General features: G+C 50.6%; 1 protein-coding gene across 1 annotated transcript in view; it reads right to left on the bottom strand.

The window, feature by feature from the left end:
- Positions 1 to 6,001: 6,001 nt before the first annotated feature.
- BACH1 (BTB domain and CNC homolog 1) overlaps positions 6,002 to 23,321 on the bottom strand; it is a 33,223-nt gene continuing 15,903 nt past the window's right edge. Inside the window, exons 2-5 of the mRNA XM_054713305.1 lie at positions 17,523 to 17,811; positions 14,106 to 15,437; positions 12,243 to 12,449; positions 6,002 to 9,688 (exon numbers count right to left, since the gene is read on the bottom strand). Coding sequence (XP_054569280.1) covers positions 9,233 to 9,688; positions 12,243 to 12,449; positions 14,106 to 15,437; positions 17,523 to 17,756 — 2,229 coding nt within the window. The 5' untranslated portion in view covers positions 17,757 to 17,811 and the 3' untranslated portion in view covers positions 6,002 to 9,232. The remainder of the gene's footprint in view (positions 9,689 to 12,242; positions 12,450 to 14,105; positions 15,438 to 17,522; positions 17,812 to 23,321) is intronic.

Genomic DNA, 23,321 nt, shown 5'->3' with positions numbered 1-23,321 from the left:
GGGAGGAATCCACGAGATCCTCGTTACCACACACCTAACTGACGACGCCTGTCGGAGATTGATTCGGGTTATGCACCCGTTAGGGACGGCGCGGTCTATTCAGGGAGGTGATAAAAAAATTAACAACCATTTCTCATTCCATTGAAGGAAAAAATCAGTTAAACCTTTTAATATACATGATTGCAAAGACTTTGAAGCAAATTAATGCTATATCCCCTTGCCATTCATTTGCAAGTATGTTCCACCTCATGGGGGATATGTTTATTTCACTGAATGAAACAGCCAATAATGATTCAGAACTGCTTATAATCAAAAAGCAGCAATTTGGGAGTGAGGAAGAATCCTGTGCAGAAGAGTAGGGAAAAAAATCAGAGAATAATGTATAGGTGAAAACTTAGAATGAGGAGGAAAAGAAGGAACCAGAACTTGGTATGTCACAGGCGAGCTCTCGCTCAACCGTTGACTTGCATTCATTTGGAAATCACTTGTTTACAGTCTAGAGCATACACATATCCACACAGTCATAGAGGCCATGGTTGGAAAGAGCCTTGAAGATCATTCAAGTCCAGCACTGCTCCTGCCCAGAGATTTAGTTGCCTCTGACGTCACCTCTGCCAAGCTAGTAATGTTATGACTAGCGATTAAGTCTCCAGACTACATTGCAAATGAACACATAGTAGGGCAGCAATGAACACACAGTAGGAGAACACCTCTCCACTCCTGTAAAGAGATGTAACAGAGTCAGCACCCAGTGCATGTTAGCTAGTATTAGGAATTGTTAAACCTTTAACGGAATATAAATTGTGTGGATCGCAATGTGTGTTCTAACAGGTAAGAGCCCAGATGGGGCCTGTTGACTGACAGCCAGTCCATCATGTCTCCAACCTGTTCTGTAGCCCATTTCTCCATTCTTTCCCACTGTGTGTAACCGTTCAGCATTTGATATATCCTTTAAGCTAGTCTGAATTCTCTCCTGAGCTGCAAAGGCAATAAAAGATGTAAAGCTGAACACCTTGCTTGGAAGAACACACAAGCTCTCACTAGGCTCTGTAAACCAGTTTGACTTTGATGCCTTAATTAAAACCTTACAAAGGGTGAGTCCCTTTCATTTAATCATCATCATCATCATCATCATCATCACCACCATCACCACCATCATCACCATCACCATCATCACCACCATCATCATCACCATCATCACCATCACCACCATCATCACCATCATCATCACCATCATCACCACCATCACCACCATCACCATTATCACCATCATCATCATCACCACCATCACCAACACCATCATCATCACCACCACCATCACCAACACCATCACCATCATCATCATCACCATCATCATCACCATCACCATCATCACCATCATCATCATCACCATAATCACCATCATCACCACCATCATCACCATCACCACCATCACCATCACCATCACCACCATCATAATCACCATCATCATCACTATCACCATCACCATCACCATCATCACCACCACCATCACCATCACCATCATCATCACCATCACCACCATCATAATCACCATCACCATCACCATCATCATCATCACCATCACCATCATCACCATAATCACCATCATCACCACCATCATCATCACCATCACCATCACCACCATCACCATCACCATCACCATCACCATCACCATCACCACCATCATCATCACTATCACCATCACCATCACCACCATCACCATCATTTCACAGATGAAGACAGCAATGTCCAGGTAAGTAAAGGGATTTGTCCAAATCATTAAGCACAAGAAGAATCTGAGTCCCTTGGCTCCGAGCCCTGCCCTCTATCCCTGCGTGCTGCCTGCCCTGCCCTGTTCTGTGCTGCACCACCTGATACTATGCCTTCTTCTGCATGAATTCCGTTAGCTTTGTAGAATTTATTTCTGGTGCATGAAATGAGATAAAATCCAAGGTACCACTTGTAAACAGATGACTACTTGTCCCAACATCCTGTATTGAATAGACGTCCTTTAACCGTTGTTTGCCTCATCCACCACATGCTGAAACACTCACGGGGAAATTCACCTGCTCTGGTCCTTCTGAGGGGCCTGTGTCAGGCCCACACCGTGGAAAGTGTTCTCCCTACTTGACGTCCCAGCATAGAGCTCCTCTCCTCGTTCACACACCTCTTACCTTCGAAGGAGTTCACCCTGTGCAGTGGCCACTTTCTGGCTCAGGGAGGTGGGGAGGGCAAAGTTCCAGAGGCAGGGCTGGACCGACCAGAGAATCGCCTGTGACCTGGAGGAGGAGGAGGAGGCTGAGCAGGAGCAGGACTAGAGCCAGGAGCCGGGACCTGTAGCCTCAGGCGATTGGCTCTAGTCCGTGTGGTAAAGCAGCTGAGCGTAGGGGGTGGGGGGCCCTGGGATGAATTCCGAGATTGGGTTAAACCTTTCTCCTTAGGCTCACTGATGTTTCATCTGGTGCCTGGACACCCTTCATCAAAACTCAGAGGATCCTTCATCTCGCGTCTGAAACAAAAGAGGATTCCAGGCTCTGACCTGCTTCCTGCCACTCCTCACTCTCCCTGGTCCTGGTTACAGAGAACGGAGATCCTGGAGAAAGGTTATCCTGGAGAACGGTTGTCCTGGAGAAAGGTTATCCTGGAGAACAGATATCCTGGAGAAAGGTTATCCTGGAGAACGGATGTCCTGGAGAACGGAGATCCTGGAGAACGGAGATCCTGAAGAAAGGTTATCCTGGAGAACGGATATCCTGGAGAACGGAGATCCTGGAGAACGGAGATCCTGGAGAAAGGTTATCCTGGAGAATGGATGTCCTGGAGAACGGAGATCCTGGAGAACGGGGATCCTAGAGAATGGGGATCCTGGAGAACGGGGATCCTGGAGAACGGAGATCCTGGAGAATGGGTATCCTGGAGAAAGGTTATCCTGGAGAACGGATATCCTGGAGAACGGAGATCCTGGAGAACGGAGATCCTGGAAAACGGAGATCTGGAAGTGGTGAGGGAAACATTAGCAGAAGGGATGTCAGCAGAAGAAACGATGAGCGTGCGCGGGGCGGGGGGGGGGGGGGGGGGGGGGGAGGCAGACTGGGAATATTGGAGCAAGTTTCTGGGCTCAGGAGAGAGAGGTGCCTACACGTGCTCAGCTGGGGGTCCCCGCACCCAAGCCACAGGCTCAGGGCCCAGCTGCTCGTGTGCTGAGTGGTTTCCACCTTTAGGGAGGGTGGTGCTCGAAGAGAAAGGTACCTCCCGGGCTCCCCACGCACAGAGCCTGCAGCACTGTCTCTGGCCCCGCCCGGGAGGGGAACGTGGGCCCACCCTCCACCCTCCGTGGGAGGAGACAGGATGGGCTGAGCCGAAGGCCGGGCAGTGGGAGGTGCTGGGCGGGAACCCAGGTGGCCCTTGCACAGGTAACTGGGACTCACTTTCTCAGCACACACCTGGGCCCCTGACCCTGCCCTCCGCCGGCTGCATCGCAGGAGACTGCCTGGCCTCACCTGGAACCCTCAGAGCCGGGGACCCGGGCGACCTCACCTGCTCCGGGGTGGCCTGGCTGTGAACAGGGTGGCGACCTCCCCAAGGCTGCTTCCTCTGCCTGAGCCGGGCGGCTCCCGGGAGACGGGCACCTCCACAAGAGAGATGGTGACCCGCAGCGGGTCACGCCCACACGGGTGGATCTGCTGTGGGAGACGTGGGTTAGAAACACTCTGCCCTCGTCCCCAACGGCAGTGGGGAGCGTCCTGCCTGAGGACAGGAGCCCGCCACCGTCTGTGGTCTGTCTGTTCCGCCTGCTCCTGACCAAGCCTGACCCACGGCTGGGTAAGGTTGCCGGCGGGGCTGCGCTGCCATCTATGGGTGGAAAGAAAAATCACACGCAGCGAGTTCTGACCAGGCCAGGATGTGAGAAGTTCCAGGAACAGAAGAAAATAAGGCAAAATACGTTCCAAAGTGCTCGGCTACGGGCCTTCCCCAGGTTAACATCATGTGAGACCCTGATGCTTTCAAGCAGACCAGGCCTTGTGACATCACAGCGGCAGCGACGTCACAGGGGAGGGACGTCACAGCAGCAAGGCCTGGTGCGTGGGGCAGGGCGGGGACGCAGGGAGAGTGGGGCCCATCCCGGAGGCCCTGCTTTCGGTTCTTGGTGAGAAAACTTCCTACCTTTAGGTTTATGGCTGACATGCCCGTAGCTTTTGCTTCTTAAAACCACGTTTGACCGTTTCCGGTTGCGGTGGCCCCTGTCCGGGACCCACATGCACCGGTGAAGGCGAATGGGACGCACAAGAACCGGTCCTCTGTGGCGGACATCTCTGCAGGGTGTTGGTCACAGAGACCTAACACGCCTGGCGGTCGTCGCTCTGGACACACAAGCGTGGACTCTGTGGTCAGCCTGTTTCCGCGTCTGTCCGGCAGTTCGCACCTGGATACGCGCCAGGAGGAGGGCGCACAGGCCCACGGCCGAGGCGGCTGTGAAGTCAGCGAACAAGGTCACGGAGAGCCAAGCAGAGCGCCCGGCCGCCCTCGGTGTTCCCGGCGCAGAGTCACGGACAGGAGTCACCTGGTCCCTCCCTCGCTGAGGGCTTGGACGCTGCCGCGATGGGCATCTTGGCGCATCTGGAGTTTCTGGGGTTACCCCTCGGGATGGAGGGGCCCCTCGTGGGCAGGCCTGTCCGGAACAGCAGGGCCGTGCCCGGCGCTGCCACAGCCACGGGGACAGGCCTGGCCGATGCCGCTGGGGATGGGGACCCGGCGTTTCCAGGGGAGAAGTATGAAGGGGACACCCCTCCCTCATCCAGCTTCTGGGTCTTTCCTAAACCCCTGCCCCCACGGCCCCACAGCCCCTGCCCCCATGCCCTACCCCCTGCCCCTGCAGCCCTCTCCTCCCACCGCCCAGGGAGGCCCTAGGTTCTAGCCAGTCCATTGGAGCAGGTGGCCGGCCGGCCCCAAGCGCTGGGACCTGCCCTCCGGGGGCGCTGTCCCGGGTAAGCTGGGCTACTGGCTGGGGTTCGCCCACGTTTAGCAAACCCACCGGGCTCACCTGCGCAGCCGCGCCCTCCCAGGGGCCTCCATCTGCAATGTGTATGCCACGCCCACCTTCTTTCTCAAATGGCCCCAAACTGAGCCAGGTGGGGTGCGGGGGCAGAGGGCGCGGGTGCTACTTCCTGGCCCCCTCAGAGACTGCGACATCCACCCCTCGCACTTAAGTCCTCAAAGCCCCTGCATCTGACCTCCTGGTAACCATGGTGACCACAGGGTGGCATCCTGGGGCTGCCAGGCCCTTGGCCTCTCCCACTGTGACGCTGCCTCGGTGCCCACGCATGCCAGGCTGACGGGTACCCCCTCTTCCGGCGCGTGGCCCACGCCGAGATCCCCAGCCTCTGACACTCCATTTCGCACCCCGACTGGTCTCACAGCAGCACCGCCCAGCAGCCTGCCCCAGGCGGGCCGGGTGAGGGTGTGGCCTCCGGGTGGTTGGTGCTTTGCCAGGGAGGGTCGCTGTGCGCCTCCAAGACACTTGGCAGCCACCCGCCCCCGCCCCCCTGCCCTGTCCTAGGTCCTGCCCCTGCTACTCTGGAGACTGCCAAACACTAGGATGTAAGAGCCCCCCCCCCCCCCCCCACGCTGCTGAGTCATGTTTCCCGGAGAGGCGCACACGGGGCGTGCAGGCTCCGGGCGGCCAGCCTGGAACAGGGCCTGGCCAGACGTAGGCTGTCACCTGGGAGGGTGCCTGAGCAGGCGAGTCTGTAAAACCCGGGGACTAGAGACAGCATCCCCTCAAGAAGCCCCACCTCTCCATCCGAAGCCTGAACTGCAGTCCGTCAGGAGCAAGGTAGCAGCTGTGCCCCTTAAGCCCCGTGTCTGGGAACAGTATTCAGACACCATCATCACATATGAAGTCCTCCCTCAGACAAGTACTTCCTGACCAAAGACTGAGATTAGGAAAGTCACCTCAGAGGTGGAAAATGGAAATGGAATATACAACTCTATTCAATTAGAAGCAATTTTAGGGAATTTTATTTAACTGTCAATTTATTACCATCATCTAACATCTATCGTTTTGCTACATTTGGATAAGCACATTAGGGAGAAAATATAAATTAAATACTATGAAAGTTTTCTTATAATGAAATATGACCTTAATTGGCTATGAATATATAAATTTAGTGGTTTTATTGCATTGTTAGAAAATTATATTAAGAAAGATACAAAAAAATCAATAGATGTTTATTTACAATTAGTATGCCATTACGGCTTTAAATTTTCATTTACCCAACAGGTTTCAAAGAATAGTTTATTACATGCCTTAATAAAACACTTAAAATATTTACAAATTCAAAACAGATGTTTTATACGGAAACAAGTTCACCTGAGAATTCATTATAACATTGCTGTTTGGGGTTTTTCCAAGTGGTGAAGGGGGCCGAGTGTCCACATGCAACCTGTATCGTCTACCACATCAGATATATTTAATTTCCGCCCGGCCAGCGTGGCTCAGTGGTTGAACATCAATCTACGAACCAGGAGGTCACAGTTCGATTCCTGGTCAGGGCACATGCCCAGGTTTCGGGCTCAATCCCCAGTAGGAGGTGTGCAGGAGGCAGCCGATCAATGATTCTCTCATCATTGATGTTTCTCTCTCTCCCTCGCTCTGAAATTAATAAAAATATATTTAAAATATATATCTATTTAAATTCCTTATTCAAAACTGGCGAAACATTAAGCTACAGTAAATTATGTTAGAAAAGTTACAAATGGAGGACCAAGATTTATATCCATATTTGCTTTGAGCATAACAATTTAACAAATCATTTGCTATAGGTGAAATGAAATAACAAAATTTAAGATAATGTTATTTTGCTGAGTCAGGCAATAGCTTTTTAAAAACCATCAAGCATTGAGAAAGCCGATTCATACACCAGGGGCCGGGACCGTGTGACTATGCAGCCGACACGGAAAACCGCCTTCCCAGCTTCTGCCGGAGACAACGGTGCACAGTGCGCAAACCCGCACCCTCAGGAAAATCAACTTCAACCAATTTTTAGGAAAAACCTCTTGAGAAGTTAACTTTAAAATATGCATAAGTGTGTAATCCTATGCAATCTGTAGGAAATTACAGCCAAAAGACAAAGATAAAATCTGTTTTATCTTCCTGTCCCTCTGTTACAACCTGAAAACACGGAGGTGTGAGGTAGTGTAGTTCCTGTATTCCACGCTGGCTGGTAACACAATGCTGTGCTTTACAGCTGGCCAATAACCGAGCATCATTACCATAAACCCTTAATGCTAAGCTGTTTATATGTGGAGCTCAATTTAAACCAAATGCCTTAAAAATCATATACAAACTCTGGAGACAACTAGGTTTTATCATTCAGAGAGAGGAAGCTTTCAAAGCAGTTATTTACAGGGGCAATTAAGCAGGTCACGTGACACCTGCACACACACACACACACACACACGCCCGCACGCACTGCTATGACAGACGGCTGAGTGTCTGCTGAGGTAGGAAATCAAGGATTCCGTTGGCTTGTCTTAGATTGTACATTTGTAAACCAGAAGCGTTTTTATATTATTTCGTATTTTGAAGTTGTAAGGATCAAACAGCTACATGGGGATGTCTGTGCCCACACACTTTATAGGCGGGGGTGCATTAGCACAGAGCTAATCTCATTCTCCCCGACACATTCTTGAGTGTATTTGTAAAAGCCTCTAGACTATAAGCAAGCCCAACTAGTTTTCTCACAACCACTAAGCCAATGAGAGAGAGACATGAACCGATAGACACAGACTAGGAATGCCTCCTGCAGCCACCGCCCACCAGGAAGGGGCGCATCTGGCCAGGAGTCCGAAATCCTGTGGTCCCTGTGCTCTCAGCCAAGGCCGCCTAGCTTCAGGCTCGCTGTCCCGGACGAGGGCTGTCCCCACGGGAGCGGCACCCACGGGCCCTTCGCGTGGTTCAGAACGCCCTGTATGAAGCCTCAGGTGTCTGACTTGGTGAAGTACTGTCTAACCCAAACACCCTCACTCACTCCTTCGTACCCATTAAAACGGGCTCTGCGAATGTTTGTGACTGAGAACGTGCTTTTCTAATGGTAGGAGGTCGAGAGTCTCGCTTTCCTTGTCAACAAGCCTGTAAGAGCAGGCTGCCGAGACCCAGCAGGCAGTGCTACAGGAGCCTCAGAGGCGAAAGCTGCATTGAACAGGACGGGCAGACAAAGGACGACTAAGAGGACCAGGACCACGGGCCCCGAGACACCAGATTCGGGAACAGAGCAACAGTCACTCTGATTTCCAAATTCACACGCACATGAAACAAGATTGAGTGTCACCCTGTTTCACAAACCTATGTGATTGTTCTAGAGGCATCTTTAAGTCTACAATAACACTTTTTACAAGTAAACCATAGGATTTCACAACCAGATGGAAGTGCCTGCCTCTCCTAGTCCTGAGGGCGGCCCTCTCCCCAGACTTCGGGCTCTGCAGGGTGCTGTGCTGTGGGGAGCAGGCAAGCCCTCAGGGTCCAGGGAGCCGAAGGCAACATTGCCTGAATCCAAGTCCCATTTCCCCCAAAGGGACAGAACGCCAGGAGGCAGAGACCTCGAGGACCAGCGGGGTAGAATGAGAGGAGATGAGCTGTGGCTATTACCTGCTGCCATGACCACAGCCCCTAATGTCCACACGACAGGGGCAGAGCCTCTGCCTCGGGCCACCCGCCTGCCCTGGTTCCCCAAGGCCACGGGAGCTTAGGGTCACAGTGCAGGCCACCCATCCCTGGTTTTAGCAGGAGCTGAGGAGCTTCAGGCATCCCAAGCAGCTGCCCCACTGTGTGCAGCCCATCAGCTCCTGGGGCCAGGCTCTCTTAGCACACGCAGGCAGGGCAGGCTCCTGACTCCCGGGCCCTTCCTCAGGGAGCCCTGTAGGCGCCTGCCGTTACACTGCTGCTGGATAAGCTAGTCCACATTCTGGCATTCTGAATGAGGGGAAGAGTTGCTACTGACAGTTATTATTCTTTGAAACAGAATAAAAGTTTCACTACGTGTTCGATGGGACTCTGTCTCCAGGAAGCCGCCATCTCTGCATCTCTGTGGAGTCGAGGCATCAGGGGCCTCAGAGGAGCCCTCTCGGCCACGGAGGGGAAACAGTCCTGTCGGCAGACCAATGGCTGGATGAGGCTCAGGACACACGCCGGAGCTTCAGCAGGAGGCTCGGGGCTGGAAGGAGGGAGTGAGGCTCACTCGTCAGTAGTGCATTTGTCGGTCATCTGCTGGCAGAAGTCGGAGATGCCTGCGCTCTGCCGGCTCTGCTCCGAGGGCCCCTCGCGCTCCGCGGCCACCCTGGGGCTCGGCCCAGACTCCTGGGCCGGCACACAGCCTGACCCACTGCCCTTCCCGCCGGGGAAGCAGGGGCTTTGGCCCTCAGCAGGCGGCACAGCGGGAGGCCCCTCCGGTAAACTCAGACTTGGTGGGAACACGAGAGCACCATCAGAAGTACTTCTGTCCTTTTCAGAAATTAAAAACGAAAGTGGGCAGTCTGAGGCCGAGTACTTGGCGAGTATCTGAATCTGTTCCTGGCTCAGAGCCGCCTCTTTACAGACTTGCTGGCAAAGTCCGGTCAGGTTCTGCTTGGTCTCACCCAGCGTCGACAGGATGTGGTCTCTCTCCCTCAGCAAGCTCTCCTTCTCACTCTGCTGTGGGCACAGAGAGAACGCAATGACTTGGGGGCATTAGCAGCCATTTGTGTTGGCAGTGCCATCTCATTAAACAAGGCCACATTTTCCTTTCAATTCAATTGAAAAAGGTATTCAATACCTCAGGTCCACAATCCCTCATCCAAACTCCTAGGCCTGACGTATCTTGGGATTCAGGAATTTTCAGATTTAGGAAGATAATGTGGATGCACATCTTCCCTCTGGCGGGATCTGGGGCAGCCACCCACTGTCAAACATCTCTACACTTCTAAATAAAACACAGTGAAATATCAAACAATGTGCAAAGTAGAGGAAAAAAGGTTCTACATTGCCTGATGTCATTTATATCAGTTTTTGGCCAAAGCAGTAGTGACACTCTCGCACTGTTTTCTGGTAGGTTTTCAGCTCTCTGGACTTGCAGATTGCAGAAGAACAGTGTGGACTTACATTTTAGACAGAAGAGAGCCAAAAGCAGCACAAGCACCCTCATTGTAACTCCGGCGACTCAAATCACCGCCCGGTTCTATAGCGACTGGCATTTGAGCACTGACTTTGTGCCGAATATTGTGCAAAATGTCTTCGAATTCGCACTCTTGGCTGTGTGATTCACACGACTGCTGATTTAAGTAACACTAACCCATGTTATAGGTGGGACTCAACGTCTAAAATGCCCACAGTCGGAAATCCAATACGAGAGTGTGAAGAACTGGGGTGTATGGGGGAGGGGGAAGAGAGGGTCTGTTTTGTCAATCATATTATTATTATTTGGAACTGTTCTCTCTCCAGGCAAGTCTTCACACAATGTTCTCAGGTTTGCTGGCTCCTGCAGCCCGTCCACCACCCTCTGCTGGCAGCATGCTTCCCCCTCGCTCGCGCCCCTGCCTGCTGCCCCTACACCTGCTCTGACCCAGCAGGAGCCGGGTGACCAGCGGGGAGGAAACACATGCTGGCAGAGGGCCAAGGCTCCCCTGTGGGATTAGACGGGGCTGTTGGTTTTCTGCTCACAGGCAGGTTCTGTCGAGCTGACGCTGTGGTTAACTGCTAGTTGGGTGATTTCAGTGATAATCCTCTAAATAGATTCTTTTCTGGAACAAAAAAGCTATAAGGGTAAAAGGAAAGCTGCTTTATACAAAAATACTATTATTGTTTTATATAAAAGTTTTTCTAAAAAACTGTAAATCTAACCATGGTAATTAGTTTTTAAATATTTCATGGCAGATAATATTTTGAAAAAAAATAAAGTACTAAATTTTTATATTGCAAAGTATCCTCCAATTTGTTCAGATTTTTATACAATTGTTCTGTTTGTTTCTGGGGAACCTACAAAGGAGGTACATGCCCCTGACTGGGAATCAAACCCACAGACCCAAGTCAGTACTCTAACCACTCAGCGCAACTGGCCAGGGCCCAAATCTGTAACTTTTCTCCTGTGTTCCCAACCACTTTAATCACGCAGCAAAATCACAGAGGTTTTCATCTCTCTCATGCCTTCACTTGTAAAACATCCGGTTACTCGTTAACCTTTTTATAGTTGTGCCTCGTCTTTTTAAATAGTTCTATATCCTCCTCTTTTTGCACAATTAAAGTATACACAAAATACATAAATTTTTATTTTTCCACTTTTTTGAAGGTATATAAAAGCACGGTTTTCTTTCTAAATTGTTTAATTGCTATTCATAGCTAGAATGTTCATGCTTGAAGACTGGCTACAATCACAATGTTAAACTCTCACCAGTAATTAACAAACACCCAAAACTGAGCACAGAAGAAATGCTGTCTGCACAGTCCCAGCTTCTGCTGCTCAGACAATGCTCCTTCCAGCCACCACTAGGGGACAGAGACACCTGGGTGCAAGGTAATCACTTTCCAGTTAACCTGTGTTTTGATGCTGGAACAGAAAATAAGATTCAACGAAGCAGGCATTCCTCACACTCAGGGTCTCCTTAGTTCTCAGAAAGTTCCTTTCCTATCAGCATCTGACTTTTTCCCTTAGATAAAAGACCCAAGTGGGTTTGATTTGGTATCAACCAAAACAAGGTATTCAAGTCTACAGTGTATTTTAACTAACAACTGAACCACTAAGTGTTACAGATACATGGCACAAAACACTTAAGTGCCTCACAACATCTTGCATCTTTACTCAACCTAAGAATTAGGTAGATGGTAAAACTACCTTTAATTTGTAAATCATTAAAAAGGCACCTAGAAATAGTTCTCAACTTACAACATACTAAAAGCCCAGCGCACGAAATCGCACAGCCCCACTCACACTGGTCTTTGGTCATTACAGCGTTAGGGCCACAGGCCTTTTATAATATAGATAATATTAATGATGCTATAATATGTAGAATACTTACATATGTAAAGTAGTCTATAAACATACTCTTTTTATTTCCCAATGTCATATTTCTTTTCTTAAAATGGTATGTGGTAAATTTTAAAGTTAATGTATAATTGAACATTATAATCTGACTTAGGAATTAAAGTAGCTGTTTCCTCTACAATAAAAGAGAATGGGTGGATGTGGTGGAATTTAACTCTCTGGCATCCTTACCAGCTTCTCGATTTCCGACTCCAGGTTCTGTATGCAGTCGAGTTTCCTCTTGCGGCAGCGCTGGGCGGCGATCCTGTTCTTACTCCTCCTCCGGATGTCGTGGATACAGTCCAGCTGTTCTGGAGTCAGCTTGTGCATCCTCAGCAAGGACTGGAAGTCATTCCGGGAGAGGGAAATGATCCGCTGTGCGTTAAATGGCAGTTTTACCTAGGACGTGAGACAAGCATCAGTCACCACTGCTGTGTGAGTGCTCCCAGTCTCACTCAACCCTGGAGACAAAGGCACACACATCTTCGCTTTCCAGAGACCTTCTCTCGGACTTAGAAAACAGACCTCTATGCCCAGTTCCTGGGCAATGCCTTAAAGACTGGTGATTTATTTGATGTTCCTAGCCTCCTTTAAAGAGGGCTCAGAAGACAAATAAAATGAGAAGCATGTATTTTATAAGCAAATCAATTACGTCAACAGAAATATTAATGTATTTAAAATGAAAAAACAATGTATTCTACTAGCACATGTTAATAATCCACAGATATCTTTATGCCTCTTTCTAAAGTGTTTTTTTAATATATTTTTATTGATATCAGAGAGGAAGGGAGATGGGGAGAGAGAGACAGAAACATCAAGATGAGAATCGGTTGCCTCCTGCATACCCCCACTGGGGATGGAGCCTGCAACCCGGGCATGTGCTCTGACCGGGAATCGAACCCAGAGCTCCTGGATCATGGGTTGAAGCTCAGCCACTAAGCCATGCTGGCCAGGCTCTAAAGTGCTTTTAATGTGTTTTTATCCAACCACCCCCCCCCCCCAAATATCTATTTTATTCTTTGATCTCTATTACTCTCTGGCTCTGATTTAATACTAGTATATTAAGCTAGTATTTCTAAAGCATTTCAAAGAATGTATTTTTCTGTCAGGAAATGATAGTTTCACATAACTCATTTTAAAAGCTACACATATTACTTGCCAATGTAGAAATAATAAGGAAAATGTTGTAAATATTCTAAATTCATTTTCAAGATACATAAATTTGGGGGGGAAAGTTCTAATAACAAAATTGTGTAACAACTTAATTATATTAATGACCAAAAATGCAAATAAAATATTGATCAGTTTCTCTGGCAATCTACTTAGTTTGTTACATATATGAAATATTTTAAAACTTCTTAAATGTTTTATTTTTAACATTATTTTCATAGTTCCAAACACTGGATTTATAAATAGCATACAAAAATCTACAGATATAACTCAGGCATACATCTTATTTCTCAAACTAAATCACTAATCTCCTCCTCCCAAAGCCCAGGAAATAAACAACTTCTTACACTCTTCCATCCAACAACTATAAAACCAAAGAAAAGGATAAAGAACTAAGAAGCCCTTGGAATTATAGGCATGTTTTACAAACAGCAGCCGTCGCTTCCACTGCATGTAGCCCTTGCTAAACTATTTAGACACCATCAGTTAATGCTGAAAGGCTTAGGGAAACCAGGAAAGAATGGCTATGAGAGTCATGTACTAGGAAAGGCAGGTCGCACTGGAGCCGCATCCCTACAACGGTCACCGCAATCCTGCGAGGGGCTGCCCAGGTGCAGGACCCGGGGCAGTGAGTGGACCGTCCCTGCTGCCCACTCAGGAGTCACACGCAGGGACCCAGCGCCCCTGCTCCCCTCCTCGGGGACCTGGCATTTGAGGGAAGCACTTACACAGCCCTGGGGCCTCCAGGCCATGGCTGACAGAAGCACCTGCTTGGTGCAGACCCGTTTCACACCTCACGGTGTGGTCCCCCGGCTGGGCCCCAGGCGCTGACAGTGAATGCCCATCAGTGGTGGCAAAGCCTGACTGAACACCCCGAGCCCTCACCTCACACTCCTGCTCTCGGGCCGAGCAGGGCTCACTGTCCCCTTCGGTGTCCGTCTCCGAGTCGTCCCCCAAGCTGATCACACAGGCGTACGGACAGGGTTCCTGCTGGGGCTCCGAGGCGTAACCGTCAGCTCCCATCTCCAAGCTGCTCGCGTGGCCTTCGGAGCTCAGAGTGCTTATGAAAGGGCAGTTGACAGAACTTAACGTTGCAAAAGTCCTCTGGCCCGGCTCCGGGCTCTCGCTAATCCTGATCCCTAACCAGGGACACTCGGACCGCTTCTGAGAGGGGCTCTGTTCTGCCCCATCTTTGGCCCCGGCAGGTGACAGCTGCACTTGGCAAGGAGCGTCTGTGCTGCAGAGGTCACCCCAGAAGCCCTTGGCCAAGTGCTCGGCCACCTCCCGCTCCACGCTGCTGCGACCACCAGGAGGGGGGCCGCCCTCTCCCCGGGGGCTGGAGTCCGGTTTCAAAAGTAAATCCTCACTTCCAGCCAAGGTCTTCTCTTCTCCGACATCTGGGCCTGACAACGGCTTTTCTGTTAACACTGTGGGTTGCATACCAGCCAAGTTCAAGTCACCATACTGGTCGTAGGTGTGCAGGAGGGACAGCGAGTAGAGGCCCGGCGGGTCCGCGGGAGAGTGGAGGAACGGCGCCCCCGTCTGCTCCAACGGGCACTGAGAGGCAGGCTCCTCCGTGGTGTCTTCAGGCTCCGCTGCTGTGTTCCTTTCTTCACATTTTAAAACCACCTGCAAGTCTGCGCAGTCCTGGGCTCCTCCCGGACACTCGCTTTCAGGCGTCTCACTGGGCGGAACAGAAGTGTGACCATCTTTGAACCCCGACTCCACAGCGCGGACTCTGTCCGTCCCAAACGCTTTCTGAAATTTTCTGTATTTGGGGCACAGAGATGGCAGAGCCAGAGCAGCGCCCTTGTCTAAGCACATGGACTCCCATGTCTGACTGGCACTGTCTTGTAGGGGAGGTGACAGTTTTGCATTTCCTTGATATCCACGGAGTTTACACTGAGGAGTCTGAACATTTTTATTTTCCAAAAATTCCTCCACCTCATTAACTTCTAAATCCCTCTGGTCCAAAAGCGGAAACTTGAGGCCTGTTTTCTGACAGTGGGAGGGGAAGCAGGTTTTTCTCGGGCATTCTTGCTGGTTGGCAGTGGAGTCCGAGGACTTAAATCTGAGGAACTGAAAGCAGGACTCCTCAATGTCGTGGACGCCTAAAAACTCCACACACCTGCACACTTCGTCCACGTTGTCCTGACTCAGGAACAGCTTAGCAGTGTAGGCAAACTGAAGTAAAGGCTCGAACCCTTTAACTGTCACCTGTTAACGTACAAAATGGAAACAAATGCATTACTCGACAGCTGTCTGGTTGATTATACAAAAGCAGACGGGACTAGAGGTGAGTACCTTACCTGTGACAACGATAAAGCAGGTGCTGTAACTGGGCGAGACAACGATTCCCAGGGAGCACAAAGCTGAGGGGTCACGCTATCACACACACCTATCACAGGGACCACACCCTGCTCAGAGTCCACTCTATCTTACACATGCACTACCATGCACTCTCAGGGGGAAGAAAGAGAAACAGCACCACACTTTTTCCAAATGGGCTGCAATAAATATAACTACAGCAGGAGGAGCCTGACACATGCGGTCAACCACGGTGTCCACGCCAGCACACAGGCAGTCATGTGCGAACAACTCCAGCTGCTGTCAGCCACGGAGGGAGCCGTTTACCGGTGAGGAACAAGGCAGCTGAAGGACTTCCAGGAGTTCTGATCCAGGGAAATGCACAATAAACGGTAACTATTACCTTTATCTCATTCCAAAAACTTGTAATACAATTTTTAAAGATTCAGATCTTAAAAGTGAACAAAGTGAAGTTCTAAAAATCATGCAAAGCTCCACGGGCTCCCAGCTACACAAGCTTTAAGCAGAAACGTGCACATCTGCACTAAACATGCCTCTACACGGAACTGACAGGGTGAAGTGCAGGGAAAGCCTCGTTCTGGGTTAAAATACAGAACGGATTCTTCAACACTGAGGTCTTACAAACATTCTGAGCTGTGAGCGCTGCACTGGCTTCCAAAGGATTGGAAACAAAAGCAGCTCTCCCGGCTGACACACGGAGGAGCAGGGCACTCACACTGGCCAGGAATGGGAACGCGTAGCCGCTCGGTAAAGCAGCCCAGGGCTTCCCGGAAAGCTAGAACACATCCCCCATTCAGCCTGGCAACTGGATCCTGCCCTCTGTCCCCGAGAAATGACCTGGACACAAATGCCCACAGCAACGTTATTTGTACTAGCCAAAAACTGGAATGAGCCTAATTTCCTTTAATAGGTGAACAGTGAAATAAAGACTGGTACATCCATACTGTGGAATACTACTCGGCAATCAAAAAGATTTATTGATACATGCAACCTGGATGAATCTCGAGGAAATTACGCGGGAAAAAGCCAATTCTAAAAGGTCACATTCTGTGTTATTCCAATTATATGACCTTTCTGAAACGACAAAACTTTAGAAAGGAGGGCAGATTAGTGGTTGCCAGGGGTTAGGGATGGAGGTGCAATTACAAATGGTTCCTTGGGTGTGGGAACCACTCAGTATCTGACTGTGGTGGACACATGGAACTGCACAGAACTTCCCCCCTCCCCCGCCCCCCCACACACACACTTAGTGCAAGTAAAACCAAAAACTCAGTAAGATGATGGGTTGTATTCATGTCAATATCCTGGTGGTGATATTCTACAATAATTTTGCAAAATGTTCATTGGAGGAAACTGGGCAAAGGAGGTCAGGGCACATGCCTGGGGTTGTGGGCTCGATCCCCAGTAGGGGGCGTGCATGAGGCAGCCGACCAATGATTCTCTCTCTTCGCTGGTGTTTCTCTTTCTCTCCCTAACTCTGCCTCTCTCTGAAATCAATACAAATATATTTTAAAAGTTAAAATTAAAAATAACAGCCCTAACCGGTTTGGCTCAGTGGATAGAGCATCGGCCTGTGCACTGAAGGGTCTCGGGTTCGATTCCAGTCAAGGGCATGTACCTAGGTTGCGGGCACATCCCCAGTGGTGAGTGTGCAGGAGGCAGCTGATGGATGTTTCTCTCTCAACGATGTTTCTAACTCTCTATCCCTCTCCCTTCCTCTCTGTAAAAAAAAATCAATAAAATATATTTAAAAAATAAATAACGTACATTATTCATCTGCTCAATAAATATTTTAACTAACATCCAAAATTAATAACTTTACATGTAAAATGTCATAATTCTGTGAAAGAGTTAAAGAAATGTACTGTGGCAGAACCCAGGAACCGTGCCTGGTCCTGGAGACAGATGTTCTGGCTTTAACCTCGTGAACCCTAAGAGACTGAAGGGGTGGCTCCCCAGGGTGGACCCGCTCACCTCTTCTGGGAGAGAAATGCTGAGCTCCGGGTCGGCCTGGCCCAGGACCCTCGCGTGGAAGTAAGCGCTGCAGGCGGCCAGCACGGCGCGGTGGGCGCGGAACGGCCGCCCCCCCACGAGGACGGTGACGTCGCACAGCTCATCCTTCCTGCGCTGGTCGTCGAGGCTGAGCAGGACGTTGGCGCTGTGCACCGAGGACTCGTAGGCAAACACCGCGCTCTCCCCCCGAGACATCCTGAGTTGCGAGTGGGGCTGGGACGTGCCGTGAAAGCATTCTCCCGTGTCCAAGCTGAAAGACACGGACGGGCAAGGTGTCACCTGAACAAAAGGAACACAAAGGCCTCGGTGGCCCTAGAAGCCTTACCCATCCCCTCGCTGAAAGCAGGGCTGGGAGCACTTCTCTAACCAACTTCAGGACAAGGTTCTCAGGGTGGGGAGGAAGGGCTCCAGGGGGCTCTGACAGTGAGGCTTTCATACTGAGAAACCACGACGAAGACCAGAAGGGCCAGGACATTTGCGGGGGGCACCCATTCCTGTTGCTCTAAGACGTGACTAGGCATGTGGGTCCCCAGGGGTACGACTGGGACAGGACTGACCAGTGCGAGGGAACATGTGCCCCACACTCTCCAGGCCCCATCCCCAACCTGACAGCTGGCAGGAGGGCGTGGTGCTTCCTAACATGGGACACGTCCCACAAAAGGTCAAGTTCCTCCAACAGGAGGAGGAAACGACCTCTTTGAGAACAAGTCTTGCGCCACACGACTTAGCGCAGGCCGCAAGCACAGCTCCCTCCTCGCTGGAACACAGGTCACATGCACAGAGGCTCCTGGTTCTCTCAAAACGTTAAGACAAGTTATCAACAATGTGCGTTTTTAAGATCTAAACTAACACATAGCAGCCTCCATACATTTTCCAGAGCAGACACAGAGCAGCCTCCATACATTTTTATCACATACAACCACCTGCAAAGAAAGGAAGCCAGCCCATGTGTATCTGTGTCTCAGACATGTACTGCCGTCCTCACGTACGTTTCCAAGCACACCGAGCTGAAAGCAGGTGACTCGCTCTCGTGTTTCCTTCCAGACCCCAATGCCGTGGTGAGCACCCCCGTTTGTGCACCCCCATGGTGTGTGCACCTCCCACGGCGTATGATCACGTGACGGCGGCTGAGAAGCTCCTCAGGAACCACTCCTGTGACCTGGGCCCTTGTCCCCCTGACACTTGACTCACTGCCTAAAGCCTGAAGGTCCCCAAATGCTGAGCCACTGAGGAAATGTTCCTGCCTCAGCTTCACTCTCCTCCACACAGATGAGGAGAGACAAGGACCGCAGCGTTCAGACAGACCAAGCAGACCAGGGCATTGCACCGCCAAGACTCAGACACGGATGCACCTCAGACTCTATCCTACTTCTACGCTTGCTTCAAAGTGCTCCATGTGGCTGAAATGTGAGTTCCTCGGCAGCAGCCCATGAAAACAACATCTCAGACTGTGCTCAAGCTCCACCCGACGTGAGGGATCCCGAGGTCGCTGACTGACTCAGCACACCACACGAAATCAGAGCAACTCCAGAATTACCCCCAGAACTACCTCGACTTTGGGGTGTGCCCATAGCAAACAGTCAATTCCCTTCGGCAACTGGTCTTCATACTTCAGTTGCCAACAAGGAATCCGTGTTGGGAAGAGCAGGGCAGAACCGTCGGTCAAGGACATCACGCCCATGCATGTGTGGCTCCACAGACAGTGCCTCCACCTTCTCCAGACGGCCACCTCCCAGCCAAGCAGGACTGGACAGCTGACCCTCCAGCCACTGCGTCCCCGCACCGGTCCCAGCCGGTGCTCTTTGCTGGCGTCTGCCTTGCAACCTCCTAAAGCTATCGTAGCCTTACTTTTCTGTTGGGCCTTCACCCCTGGAACCCTGGGGCCCTTGGATCCCAAGGGGACTGACTGCAGCCCACCATTCCCAGACCCTCACCCCAACACTACTTGCAAGGCCTACTGCCACTGGGTGGCTCAACCCCCCTGCTTAGGCAGTTTGGGGTGACAGCTCACCTCACAAGACAGAGCCAGCTCACAGATCTGCTGTAAGATGCAGATGTGGGTGACATGCCAACCCCGCCCATCAGCTACCACTGAGAGCAGCTCAAGAACCAGGCGGGCAAACAGCCCAGGAGGCCTGCACTGCGCACACGCACACCTGGACCCATCTTCTCCCACCAGAGAGCAGGGCACGTCCTGGCACCTCCCCACACGGGGCCCTGCACGCAATCTCACACCGAGACTGCACATCAGCCTCACCCTGAGACCCACTCCCCTCCATGAGCACTGCCACCACTCGCCGGCTCTCGGCTACACCAATCTGCTTGCTTTCCGCAATGGCTTACAAGCTCGCACGTGCGCACGCACAGCTGTACAAAACTAGAAGTGAACCAAAGTTTCACATACAAGTACTTTACCTTTATTAGTCCCAAGTACTCTAACTTCTGTTGTATAAAAATTTCCAGTGTGACCCACTCAGAGTCAAGAACCACTGGCAGACCATCACCTCTTGCCCTGAAAGCACATGCCCAGCGGCTCACAGCACGGGGTCTGGAGCCCCACGCTGTCTGGGCTCAAGTCCCAGCTCGGCCACTGCCTGACACATGGCCTGGGCCAGCTGCTGACCCTCGCGGGTCTTGCTTTCTCCCCTGTGAGGCACAGATAACAGCAGCATCCACGGGGCTATCACGAGGTTTCCCTGAGACGAGAGTAAAAGGGTTTGGCACACTGCCTAGCCCACAGCAAACAAATATTAGCTGCTCTTCAAGACAACAGCAGCAGCTTCACTCCCCTCAAGCCCTCCGGATCCTCTCGTTTCTTCTCCCACAGCAATGTCCTCCTCCCTTGCTGAAAATCCCTTGGTGCCCTCCAAGTGTCTGATGACCAACTTTAAAGCCTCAGCTTGGACCTGCGTGGTCAGACTTCCTACCTATTAACCCAGCGTCTTCTCGAGCCTGTCTCCCTCTCCCGCTCTTCCCCAGCCTCACCGTTCGTCCTGCCCACAGGCACAAACTCCTCCCTACCGCAGCCGCTGCTGCACCTGCTCCCTGGACCTCTGCTCTTCACTGGCCACCTCCTCACCGTTTAGGTCTCAGCTGAAATGTCAAAACCTGGCCACACTTGTTTTCTGCCCTCAAGCATATAACACAGGATCTGGTCCAATGCAGGTACTTGCTTCTGAATGAATGACTTGATATTTTTAATACAAACCCAAAACTTCGATCATCAACTTCTTCTCCCAAACACAGCACAGCCTATTGCCATACATACGCCCTGAGACAGGACTCAGAGGAACACCCTTGATGGCTTGTCCAGAGCCAGGAGGAGTGGGAGAGCCCTCGCTCATCGCTCTGGGAGCTGGAAATGCACCTGCAAGACAACAGCCAAAGCAGAGCAAGGCTGGGCAACTCTGAGCACAGCCACCTCACTGGCCTGTAGGAAGGAGGCTCCTCAGCCCGGCCTCGCTGCATGGGCACAACAGGAAGTTCAGAAGATCAACTTCCCTCATCCTGAACACCTTCTACGTGGTCAGTAACCCATTTTCACCCAGCAGTGTAACTAAGCAATGACTAAATCGGGTAAGAATGGCACACATCCCTCGGATATCATAGAGTCACCTAATATTTCTCAAACCTAAAAAGATATAACACCCCCAAGGAACCTGCCAAAACTAAAATTCTGTTAATGTATTAATACCAAATTTAGATTCCTATGTTACACATGATTTTTTCCTATATACGCTATGGTTAAAGTTCAAAATAAAGGTTTGCTGACCTTAGCAAATTGCTGACTCACCCGGTAATGCTGACAAAGGATGAGCAGACATTTCACGCTTCCTGTACCTCCATTTGGAAATAACTTCTGCTCTCTGCTCCACACACACATGTGAGTTTTAAAACAGTGATCACTTGATGTTTTTCTTTCAAAATCATGAAGAAAATGAAAAATGGTGCTGTGGCTTTATCACATTTTAATACAAGTAACTTTATGGATAACTTACTTTTAAAAGCTTTTAAACACCTTGGGTAACTGGCGGATCATGGAGCCAGGCCTGCCTGCTTTGAAGCAGACACTCAGCAGACACTGTGTGAGGGTCACGTCCACGGGCAGCAAAGAGCGGGCGCATCACCCACCTCACGTCTCACGGGGCGGCGCGGTCCTTTTAGGTTCTCAACGTGGGAGGCACAGAAAGTTACCTGACACCAAAGACTCATTTAATAGAAAAAGACAACCATCCAAACATCCTCTATCTTCACTGAACGATGACAACTATTATTCCTACGGGTGTCTATCCTGCCACACAGCAGGGCAGGTGCCGTGAAAACGAGAGACAGTGCCCACATTCAGAACATAACCTAGAGATGCTCGGACTGGACAGGATGCCCGGGTGAAGGAGACAACAGTGATCGTTATAATCCAGAGACACGGGAAGGGGAACATTTCCGAAGATATTTACTTGCAGTAAGTCTTCAGACAGAAACTACTCCCTGGTCAAGTCTCACTTAACCGTAATATTCAGCTAAAGAGAACTATGATTTCCAAAACAGTCCTGTTCACCAAGGGTTGGGGGAAGAAGGGGGGCCCATAAGTGACCAGTGACCCTAGATATCAGGAACAGTGCAACAGGCCACTCTCCTGGCCTGTACACGGACACAGTGCCTCCATGGCAGCCTGGCTGAGGTCCTTCTTTCGTCCTCACTGTTCTGCCTGCCTCCCCCTCCAGCGCCCGCCCATCGCTCTGCCTCCCTCAGCTCAGCCGCAAGGCAGGGTCTCTATGGCTCAGTCCCCTCACCACGCCTCCCTCCTGGCTCCCTCCGACACCTCGACATCCCCTACACCAGTGGTCGGCAAACCGCGGCTCACGAGCCACATGCGGCTCTTTGGCCCCTTGAGTGTGGCTCTTTCACAAAATACCACATGCGGGCATGCACGTACAGTGCGATGGAAACTTCAAGGCCCATACGCAGAAGTCGGTTTTCGGCCTGGGCGAGTCTATTTGGAAGAAGTGGCGTTAGAACACTCAAGGGGCCAAAGAGCCGCATGTGGCTCGCGAGCCGGTTTGCCGACCTACACCAATTCGGTCGAGTCGGTTACGATGCACCCAGGTGCCCAGGAGGGAGCAGCTCTGGACACCAGGGGCACCTTCTCCTCTGTTGTCCAGTGGGCGGCAAAGCCCCGTGTCAGCCCCTTGGTCTTTCCTCCAGGGGCCTTTATAAGAAAAGCAGTTTAAATGGAGACGTGCACAGGAAAGCATTTCTTTAAAACATGGCTTTTCTTGTCACCATTCCCAATTCTGAAAGAGCCTTAACATCCAAACATCCGGGGAATTTAAGTCAGAGACATCACTCAAGTCGGCGTTCTTCCCGACGCTCTGAGACCTGACTCACCTGCCAGCGAGCCAGGAAGAAGGACTCTGTGACCAAGATTTGCTATTTTCTTTCACCTTTGGCAGATCTTAAATATCACACTTGCTTAAACATCACATCTGATCATCTTATTTTCTAAATCTGTTTCTCTCTGTCTTATGGAAAAATCTTAAGTATGACTGGGTAAGATGCATGGATGAATATATCAAAAAAGGCTAAAAGAAGATGTAAAACAAAGTCTGAACAAGGCTGAGTAGCAGAAAGGCGTCCAGCAGCACAACGACGAAGAACTGTACAGTGACATATGGGAAAGTGGGCTGGCAATCCATGTTAAAACCATGTCACTGAGATGCCACAACATTTCTTTAATGGAGGAGCGGAGAATAATGCAGTTTT

Source organism: Eptesicus fuscus, chromosome 3 (assembly GCF_027574615.1).
Source record: "Eptesicus fuscus isolate TK198812 chromosome 3, DD_ASM_mEF_20220401, whole genome shotgun sequence".
NCBI classification, from domain to species: Eukaryota; Metazoa; Chordata; class Mammalia; order Chiroptera; family Vespertilionidae; genus Eptesicus; species Eptesicus fuscus.
The sequence above is the reverse complement of the archived record's forward strand: the minus strand, read 5'-3'. Positions and strand labels throughout refer to the sequence as shown.